The following is a 13,781-nucleotide window of genomic DNA, read 5'->3' as shown; positions in this document are numbered from 1 at the left end:
CTGGTACGGTTTCCTCGAGGTTTCTTCTCGGGTTACTGCCCTTCTCCTATGGAATCGGGTAGGAGTTCTCTGCTCCCAACAGTCTGGCTTGGTCTGTTTTCAGCTGAGTTTACAGTGTTCTGATGCTTCTCATCTGAGGGTGTTTTCTCGCTAGCCGCTTATTCCATTCGATTACTGTACGTTGTGGTATTCTGTGTCTGTTCCGCACGGAGTTCTGGTTGTCTCCTGGCTCACGACACTTGATTCTCAGCTCTTGCCTTCCGTTGAACCTTCGGTTCTATGCGGTCCCTGTTCGGTTGGCCAAAGGGTCGGCATGTTCTCCGTGCTTCCCACCCGGGAGGTTGGCTTTGGGACGTCCCCACTGTCTTGAACTCCAGTGTCCCCTAGTGGATGAAGGAGAAAACAGGGTTTTGGTACTTACCGATAAATCCCTTTCTCCGATTCCACAGGGGACACCGGACGCCCGCCTGGCGCGGCGTACCTGCCTGTTGTGGGTCTTTATATAGTTGTGTGACTGCATGTGTTCCCTGCAGTGGTTTCCTCTGTTCTCCTTCAGTCGGTATTGTTCCGTTCTGTGGTCTTCTCCTTCTCCTCGTTTTCCTGTTGTCCTCCGTCTCCTCTCGGGCTCAGTTCTTAAACTGGGGCTGATGGGGCATAGAGGGAGAGGAGCCAGTCACACTTCTAAATTATTTAAAGTGCCAGGCTCTACTCTACCACCGTCTATACCCCACTGTCTTGAGCTCCAGTGTCCCCTGTGGAATCGGAGAAAGGGATTTATCGGTAAGTACCAAAATCCTGTTTTATGTGCTTTTATATATAAAATTTATATATAAATGTTATATATAAAAACACATAAATATAAAAGTATACAGACTAATATAAAGCCTAGGTACACATTTTAATCAATTTAGACAGTTTTGGGAGTATGGAGCTGGACATATACTTGTTGGTCGTCACACTGCGGGGAAGGAGACTATTGTCAAAGTTAAGTAAGTACGTGACTGGATATGCGCAGAACAAGAAAAAGGAGGTTTTGTTTTCGGACTTCCGGAAACAATGCATTCTGGAACTTTGCAGTTTATTGCTGAATAACAGGGAAATAAATTATGATAATATAAAAATTATTGTGTCAATGTTGCCCGAAAATATTCGGGATAACATCGGCACTAATGCTGAATAGACCCCTTATTACTGTTAAAACAAGAAAACGTAGCCGAAAGTAATAGTTTAAGATGGTATGAGGGGCAGCAAGTAGTGAGGAAAGCTTGTGAAGTACTTTATTATATAGTAAGTGGCAGGCTATACTGTCACTTGCTGTGTGACCGGATCATATAGTTCACCATATGCTTATTACTTTTGCAATCTGGCTGAACTTCATGTCATCCTACAGATTGTAAGATTGGGATCAGAGCCCTCTTACCTCTCCTGTCAGTCTGTTAATAACCTATCTCGATTTATTACTGTTTTGTTCCCAGTTGTAAAGCACAATAATAGGATGTTCAAAAAAGTATACAGTCAGGTCCATAAATATTGGGACATTGTCAGAATTTTCATATTTTGGCCTCTATTCACCACCACAATGGCTTTGAAATTAAACAAACAAGATGTGCTTTAACTGCAGACTTTCAGATTTAATTTGAGGGTAATTACATCCAAATCAGGTGAACGGTGTAGGAATTACAACGGTTTCTATATGTGCCTCCCACTTTTTAAGGGGCCAAAAGTAATGGGATTATCAACTCAAAAGCTATTTCATGGACTGGTGTGGGCTATTCCCTCGTTATTTCATTATTAAGCAGGTAAAAGGTCTGGGGTTGATTCTAGGTGTGACATTTGCATTTGGAATCAGTTGCTGTCGACTCTCAATATGAGATCCAAAGAGCTGTCACTGTCAGTGAAGCAAGCCATCATTAGGCTGAAAAATCAAAACAAACCCATCAGAGAGTTAGCAAAAACATTAGGTGTGGCCAAATCAACTGTTTGGAACATTCTTAAAAAGAAAGAACGCACCGGAGAGCTCAGCAACACCAAAAGACCCGGAAGACCACGGAAAACAACTGTGGTGGATGACAGAAGAATTATTTCACTGGTGAAGAAAAACCCCTTCACAACAGTTGGCCAAATCAAGAACACTCTCCAGGAGGTAGGTGTATATGTGTCAAAGTCAACAATCAAGAGAAGACTTCACAAGAGTGAATATAGAGGGTTCACCAAAAGATGTAAAACATTGGTGAGTCTCAAAAACAGGAACACCAGTTTAGAGTTTGCCAAACAATATCTAAAAAAGCCATTACAGTTCTGGAACAACATCCTATGGACAGATGAGACAAAGATCAACTTGTACCAGAGTGATGGGAAGAGAAGAGTATGGAGAAGGAAAGGAAATGCTCATGATCCAAAACGTACCACCTCATCAGTGAAGCATGGTGGTGGTAGTGTCATGGTGTGGGCATGTATGGCTGCCAATGGAACTGGTTCCCTTGTATTTATTGATGAGGTGACTGCTGACAAAAGCAGCAGAATGAATTCCGAAGTGTTTCGGGCAATATTATATGCTCATATTCAGTCAAATGCTTCAGAACTCATTGGACGGCGCTTCACAGTGCAGATGGACAATGACCCAAAGTATACTGCAAAAGCAACCAAAGAGTTTTTTAAGGCTAAAAAGTGGAATGTTATTCATTGGCCAAGTCAATCCCCTGACCTGAATCTGATTGAGCATGCATTTCACTTGATGAAGACAAAACTGAAGGGAAAATGCCCCAAGAATAAGCAGGAACTGAAGACATTTGCAGTAGAGGCCTGGCAGAGCATCACCAGGGATGAAACCCAGCGTCTGGTGATGTCTATGCGTTCCAGACTTCAGGCTGTAATTGCCTACAAAGGATTTGCAACAAAGTATTAAAAAGTGAAAGTTAGATTTAGGATTGTTTAGTTTGTCCCATTACTTTTGGCCCCTTTAAAAGTGGGAGGCACATATAGAAACCGTTGTAATTCCTACACCGTTCACCTGATTTGGTTGTAATTACCCTCAAATTAAATCTGAAAGTCTGTAGTTAAAGCACATCTTGTTTGTTTCATTTCAAAGCCATTGTGGTGGTGAATAGAGGCCAAAATATGAAAATTCTGACAATGTCCCAATATTTATGGACCTGACTGTATATGAACATTAGACATTAGAATTCAATAGATATATAGATATTTCACTAAAATAACTGTAATTCTTCATTGCATTGCAGTATTGTTTTAGTATTAGAACAAACGAATCTGAGATACAGAGATGGAGATTATAGTTATTCAAATTTAAAACATTTTGGACCGGTAATCTTAATAATATGGCTTAAGTACTCATTTGTCTTCATTTTTATTTTATTTATTATAGAATTCATGTGATTAATTAAAAAATGCCCTCTTTCTCAACACACACAGTACTGTACTCACACGTTCACCTACCTATGTTTATTTTCCTATACCTGCTGTAGATGAGTCTCCTTGAAACACTTTGCCTAGGTGCCCACCCTTCTTTCTGTTTATATTACTTTAACCCCTTATATACTATTACAAGTGCATTTCTATTCTTGATCTCAGAAGGACTTGTAGAGATTGGAAGACTTTGCCACATAGTGAGCTTAACTGTACAGTGCTTATAGAAATAGGAAAGTTTGTCTATAATGCACACCAAGATATTATTAAACTAAAGTAGTCCGCATACAGCCACCCACACAATACACCACAGAAGAGGGACATTTAATTGTGCTCTAAAACCTCTTTTTCTATTTATGATCATATAATAGTAGAGGCAGCATACAAATCAGGACAGCGCAGGCCGTTATCTATCTTCTATCTCAATACCATAGCTAACTAAGTGGTTTGTTGTTTAATCATTTTAGATATGAAGTTAAAGTGAAGGTGGCCACACACATGGCGATCTACACACGATCAGCCGATGCGTACGATTTGTGTACGATTTCCCTTGAAACTCTCCCCGGCAGCTCTGCACACGATCTGCACACAATTTGGTGTCCAATCTTCAAACGATCTCTCCTGCATCCAGACTTTCACAGTGCATCGTGTCCTAGATTGTCAGATCTGCCCTACTCCACGGCAGATCTGAAGATGCGATGTGCGACCAGCGGAGACGCGCATCGCATCGTGATCGTGAGTGGGGACTCACGATTTACTCACGATTTGGCCATATTTTACACGATCTGTCGTTCCAATGTGTCGGAATTGGCCAGATCAGGTAAAATATCGCTATGTGTATGGCCAGCATGAGAACTGCAGTTTACATTGAATGACAGATGCAATCCCTAATAAAAAATTTAAATAATTTTAAATGACTGACTCGACCTCTGTGGTCTGAGCCGAGGTCACTGGCAGAAAACACACAAGTGGCTACATAGCATAGATCTGCAAGTTTTTAGGTGACCTCTGCTGAGCCTACAGATGCAGCACTATTTAATAAAAGGGAAATAATGAAGACAAGAACACCATGACACCTCCTTCTCATCAGCCAAATCCAGAACACGTCAGCCTGTGATGGTTTCCGCTATAATTAATTCCCTATGGTGGAAACTGTTTACTTGCTGGTCTACACAGGGTTGATGCCTCCCCGCCTTCTTGAGGCTACCAACCCCATGCTGAAAAGCACTTTGGCGCAACTTGAACCCTGCTCGGCTTTAAAGATATAACAGAATTAATTACTCCCCCAAAATTCTGTTTTCCAGTTTATCAAATATTAATATATATATATATATATATATATATATATATATATATAAAATAGTCCCCATCAGTAACACAAACAATAATCCCCATATAGGGGACCCGCCCCACACTCAAGAAAAGCAACACATGTGAAATGGCTTTGACAGTGATGGTTAGGTCTAAAGTGAAGTGGGCCGTAGGACCTCTGATGTCACAATCATGTGACCCACAATGGTAGGGGAAGGACCAAGGTTCAGAACATGGCACCCAAATTGTACCCTTGGGGGCTCGCTTCGTTCGCCATGCTTCGGGCACAGTGGTACGCTTCTCTCGCCACAAACTAGTATTCCCACTCTGTCCACACGGATAGTAAAAGTGCTAGCTCACAGGCCTTACCCCTCCCCTTGCCGTCGTGGGTCACATGGTTGTGACATCAGAGGTCCTTCTCGGCCACTTGGATCTAGCATCGCCCAATCACGATCTGTGCTAATTACCTCAGCTACAACATACCAGGCAATTTACAGACATTTTATTTTTTTGTAGTGATTTTCCATTGAAGCGCCAGAGAAGTAAATGTAGAACAGCATTTGACTAATCTAGTTGTACCCTATAGACAACCAGTTCTTCTTCTCCAGTTGTGCTCTCCATGTTGCTCTATGCTAGATAGCCTGAGCTGGCCTTTCACTATAAATCTGTTAAGGTGCCATCTGGTGGCAGGAAATTGTATTGCAATGGATTTCAGAAAGTTTTTTTTCTTTGGGGAACACACAAAACAATGACCATGCTCATTACTTCAATGAAGTCATTCCATGTTAAATGCAAATTTTAGTGCTTGCTCCACTTCATCTGTATTACTTTAGTTCAGGAAGGTAATAAATAAATATATATATATATATATATATATATATATATATGTGTGTGTGTGTATATGTATAAATATATATTTAATTATTATTATTTTTTTTTTTAAATGGGATTTTCCAAATAGTGAGACAGATCTTCAAAATGGAAGGAATAGTCTTTTCTAGTTGTTTTGGGGAGAACTCATACAACGCATGAATGTATATACAGTAGCTTTTGTTAAAACTTTAATCTAAAATAATGAAAAAAAATAAATAATATCAAAACACAAAAATGTCAGAAGAAATTGACCTGTAGGATCTTTTCTACTGTCAACAAATAAGTTTGTATGTTAACGATATTTTTTTTGCATTTAAAAAACACTTTGAGAAATTTTAGAGGAACGTTGTGTCTAATATCCCAGTAGTCATTCGTACAAACAGACTGGTTGCGGTTTTGAATTCTATGTCCTTCACTGTTACCAGACCAACTGAAAGTTATTTGAGGACTTTTTAGTCAGCCCCAGGTTTTAATGCACATGTTCTGTTGATTAGTTACTTATGTACTACTTAGAGGACATCATTTATCCTAGCTCCCACAGATGACATTAGTTCATATTAGGATTCCTCAAATAAAATTTTTTCCAATCATAGTATCTCAAAAATGTATTGTCAAATAGGTTTTGCAGCCCTGCTCACTGCACTTGGAAAGCACAACAGATGTAACGGGTAACCAGAAGGCCAGCCTTGTTGTGGAAGAAGTCATTATTAAGGTAAGCTTAAAATTGTGTTTATATAATCCGTTTTTCGTTAATGTACCAGCAATGCTACAGTATGACTGTACATGTGCTATACAGAATATTAGCTATAGATTTGTACTTGATGCTCTTGTTTGTATTGGAATTTGGTGCATTTTGATGCAAGTGTTTTTTTCGCAACACGATGTGAAAAAACTGCTTAACGAGACTGCACTGATCTAATTTGATATCCAACACTTGTATATCTGTGTGCGATTGAAGCGGTAATGTTACATCGCTTTGTGACTAAGATGCACATTCAAGCGAAAAGACGCCACACTGCTTGGCGCAGCTCACACGTGCCGCATGGTGTTTTGAGGCTAGGTGTGAGGACACATTTGTACATTGTTTCATTGCATCATAAGTTAGAGGGGAGAATAACAAGGAGAGAGGGGGATACACCACCAAATATTATTCATACTATTATCATGCAGAAATGCCCAACTTTGCCATAATTATCTACTTATACTAATATTTACTTTTCAATAGTATAACATGATTGGATTTTGAATAGTCTTGTCTTGCCAGGTGATATGCAATATTTTTAAGTATTTGTTCTCCACAATTTTGTTAATTTTTTTGGTGTTTTTAATCCTATTGACATAACACAAAACCTGTGCTTTAATGTACCTATTGAGGTATAATTATTCATCTATTGTAATTTCTACTTCAGGGTCCATAGGGTAGGGTATCCACAGGATACCTTGGGGTATAGGTGATGACGTCAGGCATCGGGCACCATAGAGTTAAGTTTCAGCCTCCCAGGATGCACTAGGGTCCCCCTCCTATACCCCGCCCCCGAGCCAAGGCATCTCAGTTTCGTTTGGTGCCCGGCCGGAGTCGGATGCACCTGTTAGAGGGGGGCTATGAAGAGCCCCTGAAGTTTCTTCAATGCAGCTGTGGCTGCACATCTGGAAGTACAGCATGGACAGTCAGTTCTGACGTCCATGCTGTCTTCCCTACACCCCCGCCGGTACCAGAACGCCGGTACTGATCCGGGGATGCTGGTAGGCATCTGGGGTCACAGCTAGCGGTGACCCCAGATGTTCAGGACCATGGCCGGAATCAAGGGGGTCAGCAAGGTAAGCAGCGGGGTCCCGCGGTGGGTCCCCGCTGATACATGGTCCAGAGTCCCCAGGCAGGGGGCTCCCTGGGGACTGGCTGCAGCGTGGAGCCAGGTTCTAATCTGCGCTTCCACTACCCCCCTGGTACAGCAGGACCGCGGCAGAGCGGTAGCGCTGCGGCGTCTCAGGGGTTAAATGCATGCCAGGGGAGCGCACCTTCCCTGTCTCACAGCCGGCGCCTCCCCCGCTGCAGACAGCCCTCTCTGCACACGCCGACTGGCCCTGTGGCAGCGCTCCTCCCAAGGCCGGCCTCCTCTCTGCTCCTCGGTGGCCGTCTTTGGAAAGCATGGTGAGCGCTGCTGGATGCTGAAGGTCTGGGTCCCCCTGCATACCTCTCCTCCGTTGGATTAAGGTCTGTGTATGCAGCGCTGTGTCCTACCAGGCTCTGTCTGCGTAGTTGAGGATCAGCGCTGATAGTGCAGGAATTGATTTCTTTGCATTGTATGTGAGCTATACTAGCGTCTGCTGCCTGTACTTCATTTTCTATCTGTCAGCATTTAACTGTACCTGTTCTTTCTGCTAAAGCCCTTGCGGTGCGGTGCTTGCAGGGTGGTCTCACACTATACTAACGAGTATCAGTGAGAGGGGTCACATACTTACCATTATGTCTGAAAGTGATTTTCCTCTCCAGCTTTTATGTACTACATGCAAGGTACCTATAGCGGAGGGGACGGTAGTGCGGAAGGGCTACGACGACGGTGTTATTCGTTGACGCGACCGATTACGGTCACGGCTCCAGTACAGGAGCCGCCCTGGGCTTGTTTTGCCAAAGCGCTTACAACCCTTGTGGGCCAGTTAGCTCCGCAGCCTGCCTTCACTCAGATGGGTTTGTCCCAGCAGTCAGTGGTGTCGTCACCCATGCAGGGGTTCCCGAGACAACTAATGTTACCCCACAGTCTCCCGGTTTCCCCTCCTCAGGTCTCTCATGAGCCTGCGTGGGTTAATTCGTTAACAAGCTCTGTACAGCAGTTGTCAGAAGTGTTGCAAGGGGAGTCTGTGATGCCGCCTCACAAGCGGCTGGTGGCGTCTCTGTCTGCTCCTTATGAGGACGACGACGGGACGACCGATGATGGGGAGATTCTGGATCTTTCTGACCAGGAACCTTCCCGTCCTAAAGAGTCGGACGCTAAGTCTAAGGTGTGTATATACCTGGCCTTATTCGTGCAGTCCGTTCTGCTTTAGTTATTGAAGATGAGGAGCCTCCAGTATCAAAGTCCAAATACGCCTTTTTCAAGGATGTTAAAGGAGATACCACAGTGTTTCCTCTTTCGGGACAATTAGTTGACCACCTAGAGGAACCGTGGAAACAGCCAGGCAAACGATATCAGCATCAAAGGCGTTTAGCAGTGGCGTATCCGTTTGCGGACAATTATTTTGCCAAGTGGGAATCCCCTCCACAGGTGGATTCTCATGTGACACGCCTTGTCCGTAGTGCCACATTAGCCATGCCATCCATGTCCTTCCATAAGAATGCTACGGACCGCAAGGTGGAGATCTGCCTGAAGTCCGTCTATTCCCTTGCGGGGGGGGGGCAGCGCGGCCAGCTATGGCCATTTGCTGGGTTGCCAGAGCTATGGAGCGCTGGGCTGATGGGTTGGAGGCGTCCGACGGTCCGACTGAGCAGACGGAATTGATCGGCATTCTCCGAGATTCGGCCACTAATATCAACGAAGCGGCCTTGGATATTAGTTCCCTGGCGTCTCGATTTTCTTCGGCAGCTGTGGATACTCGTCGCACCTTGTGGTTGCGATCCTGGAAGGCGGACGCTGTTTCTAAAAAGGGTTTGGAGGCGTTGCCTTTTAACGGAGAAGTTCTCTTCGGTCCGGACCTGGACAAGATTGTAGCCACGCTGGCGGCAGCTAAATCTGCATGTCTCCCGTCGGCTGCTGTTCCTTCTCGTTCAGGTACTCCGTCCTTTCGGCCTTATAGGGCCCAGGGCAGGCCTAAGGCACAGTCCTTTCCCCGACAGGCTGGCCCCAAGAAATCGGCCAAGCCCCGGAAGCAGGCCTGGAGTACCAGACGTCCAGCCCCTAAGTCAGATGACAAGCCTGCGGCCTGACGGTCCGGGCCTCCTTTTGGGGGATCCCAAAGTGGGAGGCCGCCTATTGCAGTTCGCCCGGTCACCACGACAGACACTTGGGTTCTCGAGGTGGTCTCACACGGGTATGCCCTCTCCTTTCGGCACAGACCCCCGGCTCGATTCTTCACCACTGGTCTACCATCAGACCAGAACAAAGCCACGGAGCTGCGGAAGGTTTTGCACACTATGCTCCAGGCTGGAGTTATAGTGCCTGTTCCATTCTCCCAGAGGGGCCAGGGTTTCTATTCCAATCTCTTTTTGGTGCAGAAACCCAATGGGTCGTTTCGTCCGATTCTCAACCTTAAAGCTCTCAACAAATCTTTGCGGGTGCCGAAGTTTCGGATGGAGACTCTACGGTCCATCATTCTGGCGCTGGAACCTGGGGACTACATGGTGTCATTGGACATACAGGACGCTTACCTGCATGTCCCTATTCTTTTGCGCCATCAGCAGTTTCTCAGGTTTACAATCCGCAGCCACCACTTTCAGTTCTGGGCGTTACCTTTTGGCCTGGCGACAGCACCACGTGTTTTCACCAAGGTGATGGCGGTCATGGCAGCTTCCCTGCGGCTGCAGGGAGTCCGTATGTTGCCGTACTTGGACGACCTTCTCTTAGTGGCAGGATCTCCGGAGCTCCTTCTCCACCACTTGGACCTGACCATTGCGCTACTGCAACGGCACGGCTGGTTGATAAACTGTCAGAAGTCCACCCTGATCCCGTCTTAGCGGATTCTGCACCTCGGAGCCTTATTGGACTCTGGACAGCAAAGGATCTTTGTGACGGGGGAAAAGATCTCTGCCTTACAGTCGAGGGTGCGCAGTTGTCTGCAGAGCCGCCGGGTGTCTCTGCACTCGGCGATGAGGTTACTGGGCTCCATGGTGTCGGTATTCGACATGGTGGAATATGCCCAGTTTCACTCCAGACCTCTGCAGCACCTGATCCTGTCCACATGGAATGGACTGCCTCAGTCTCTAAAATCCCAGACGATAGTGCTCACTCCGGAGGTTCGCCTGTCCCTTGCCTGGTGGTTGCAGACTACCCATCTCAACAAGGGTCGTCCGTTCTGGGTGGCGAATTAGGTCCTGTTGACAACGGACACCAGTCTTCGGGGCTGGGGAGCAGTTTCGGGTCCACACTTGTTCCAGGGCAGGTGGACTCCGGCAGAAGCAGAGCTTTCAATAAACATCTTGGAACTCTGAGCGGTCTTCAATGCTCTCCAGCAGGCGCATCGGGTTCTCCAAGGTCGCCCAGTGCAGGTCCAGTCGGACAACGCTACCACCGTGGCCTACATAAACCGGCAAGGAGGAACCCGAAGTCGGGCGGCTCTCGTAGAGGTGTCTCGGATCCTGGTATGGGCGGAGCGCAATCTTCCGGCCATATCTGCTGTCTTCATCCCGGGAGTGCTAAACTGGGAGGCGGACTTTCTCAGTCGCCAGGACGTTCATCCGGGGGAATGGTCCCTGCACCCGGACGTTTTTCAACTGCTGGTGGACAGGTGGGGTCTTCCAGAGATCGACCTCATGGCGTCCCGGCACAACAACAAGTTGCCGGTGTACGGGTCTCGCACAAGAGACGAAGAGGCGTCTCTGGTAGATGCTCTGTCCGTCCGGTGGACGTTCCGGTTTGCTTATCTCTTTCCTCCGGTTTCCCTTCTTCCACGGGTAATCCGGAAATTCAAACAGGAAGGAGGAACGCTCCTGTTGATAGCTCCCGCGTGGCCCAGACGGCACTGGTTCTCAGACCTTCAGGGTCTGTCCGTGGACAGTCCTCTGCGGTTACCGCTCCGACCGGACCTTCTGTCACAGGGTCCTTGTCTTCACCCGGACCTGACTCGGCTGTCTTTGACGGCGTGGCTGTTGAGACGGCCATGTTAAGGTCCAGGGGGTTTTCCAGCTCGGTAGTGCGAACCATGCTAAGAGCTCGGAAACCGTCTTCCGCGAGAATATACCATCGCGTGTGGCATACGTTCTTCCAGTGGTGTCGACCGAGAGGTTATGCGCCGCGGGAGTTTCGTCTGTCTTGGGTACTCTCCTTCCTACAAGCAGGACTAGACCATGGGCTTTGCCTTGCTTCTTTGAAGGTGCAGGTTTCGGCCCTGTCTGTCTGGTTTCACCGTAGGATTGCTACAATCCCTGATGTGCGCACCTTTATGCAAGGTGTTCTGCGAATTCAGCCGCCATTTGTTCCACCTGTGGCTCCTTGGGACTTGGCTGTGGTCCTGAGGGCTCTCCAAGGACCGCCGTTTGAACCACTGGGTTCAGTGGATCTTAAATGGTTAACAGCTAAGACTGTTTTCCTTCTGGCCATAGCTTCGGCCAGACGTGTTTCTGATTTAGAGGCTCTCTCTTGTAGACCTCCTTTCTTGATTTTTCATGGGAACAAGAAAGTGCTACGCACTTGTCCTGACTTTCTTCCCAAAGTTGTTTCCCAGTTTCATGTTAACGAGGAAATCGTTGTTCCGGCTATTAACTCACCCGGCCTTTCAGTGGGTGAGGCCACTTTGGATGTTGTGCGGGCCTTAAGGACTTATGTTGACCGCACTTCTTCGTTTAGGAAGTCGGACGCATTGTTTGTCCTCTATGGCTTCCGTAAAAAGGGTTGGCCTGCTTCAAAGCAAACTTTGGCAGCCTGGATCCGTATGGCTATTTCTGAAGCTTATCTTCATGAAGGCCTGCCGGTTCCTCCTTCTGTGAAGGCTCATTCCACTAGGTCTGTGGGTCCGTCGTGGGCAGCTCGACGTGGTGCCTCTGCAGTCCAGATCTGCAAGGCTGCTACATGGTCCTCTGTCCATACCTTCGTGAGGTATTACAGGTTTGACACCTTCGCCACTCAGGATGCTTCCTTCGGGCGGCGGATTCTCCTTCCAGCACAGGAGCGTCCTCACCCTTAAAGGATACTGCTTTGGGACATCCCCAAGGTATCCTGTGGATACCCTATGGACCCTGATATAGAAAATATGAGATATGGTAAGAACTTACCCTTGTTATCTCTATTTCTACGAAGTCCATAGGGTTCCACAGGACTCCCGCCCTGTCGCACCTGTGCTGCAGATGGGCTTTGCTCTGGTCACCGGTTTTTCCGTCTCCCTCTGGTGAGAATGTGATTCTTGTGTGTGTCCAGATCTTTCTTCTCTCTCTTCCTTCTCCTCCTCCGGCCTATGGCTTGGTACCTAACTGAGATGCCTTGGCTCGGGGGCGGGGTTTAGGAGGGGGGACCCTAGTGCATCCTGGGAGGCTGAAACTTAACTCTATGGTGCCCGATGCCTGACATCATCACCTATACCCCAAGGTATCCTGTGGAACCCTATGGACTTCGTAGAAATAGAGATAACAAGGGTAAGTTCTTACAATATCTCATATTTTTGCACAGATCTCACCCATCATTTTAAATACTGTGCTGACTATCATGGCTGCACTGAAGCCAAAACCTAATGAGGACGAAGCTAAAGAAAATATGATTGACCACAGAAACATTTGGGACATAAAGACAATGGACAGCTGCAATAATTGGTTCCTTGGAGTGGACTCTGCTCAGGAGGTTACAGAATGTTTTCATGACCCAGATTGCCCTCAGAAGGTGGAAAACTTTAATCTAGAAGTGAAAGCTGTGCAAGTGACTCTCGAGTGTGGACTTGGTCACCGCACCGTACCGCTGCTCTTGGTGGAAACTACGTTCATAGGATCTGTGACAAACTGGACATCACTCATGAATGTGACCGCTGACACCACATTGGAGGTAACTTGATGATGAGTGGAGTCTTGTTAATCGGATAGAATAAATCTGTGTGCCACAATGTTTTAAGTACCATTTTTCTATCTTGCTTTCTCTAGTCTAGCATATTAGTGACTTTATAAAATATACTCCGATACAGTACATACAGGGGCTTATGTAATAGGGTGCAACGTGCAGCCGCTCTGGGAACTCCTGTGAGTCTTCCCGTATTTTTAAAGCAGCAATCATTTTAAAGGCAAAACCAGCTTGGTTTTGCCTTTAAAATTATAGCTGTTTTAAAAATACAGGAAGACTCACAGGAGTTCCCAGAGTGGCTGCAAGTTGCACCCTATTACATAAGCTTCATAGTCTGCTTAGTTGACAACCACAGCTCAGTGTTATGTGGTATAAAAAAATGTTTCTTGCTTCAGTGGCAGTATTTATTCACCCATATAGCTCATTATATGTCATGGGTGATTAAAGCAGCAGCCCTAATGATTAGGAGCTGTTAGAGCTCTAGAA

At 46.3% G+C, this 13,781-nt stretch overlaps 1 protein-coding gene across 1 annotated transcript in view; it reads left to right on the top strand.

Moving 5' to 3' along the window:
* VPS13C (vacuolar protein sorting 13 homolog C) overlaps window positions 1-13,781 on the top strand; it is a 452,448-nt gene that overhangs the window by 292,266 nt on the left and 146,401 nt on the right. The window contains exons 53-54 of the mRNA XM_088446402.1: window positions 6,227-6,319; window positions 12,918-13,283. Coding sequence (XP_088302528.1) covers window positions 6,227-6,319; window positions 12,918-13,283 — 459 coding nt within the window. The remainder of the gene's footprint in view (window positions 1-6,226; window positions 6,320-12,917; window positions 13,284-13,781) is intronic.

Source organism: Taudactylus pleione, unplaced genomic scaffold, assembly GCF_031769625.1.
Source record: "Taudactylus pleione unplaced genomic scaffold, aTauple2 ptg000019l, whole genome shotgun sequence".
Classification (NCBI taxonomy): Eukaryota; Metazoa; Chordata; class Amphibia; order Anura; family Myobatrachidae; genus Taudactylus; species Taudactylus pleione.
Note: the sequence above shows the minus strand (reverse complement) of the source record. Positions and strands in the feature narration are given on the sequence as shown.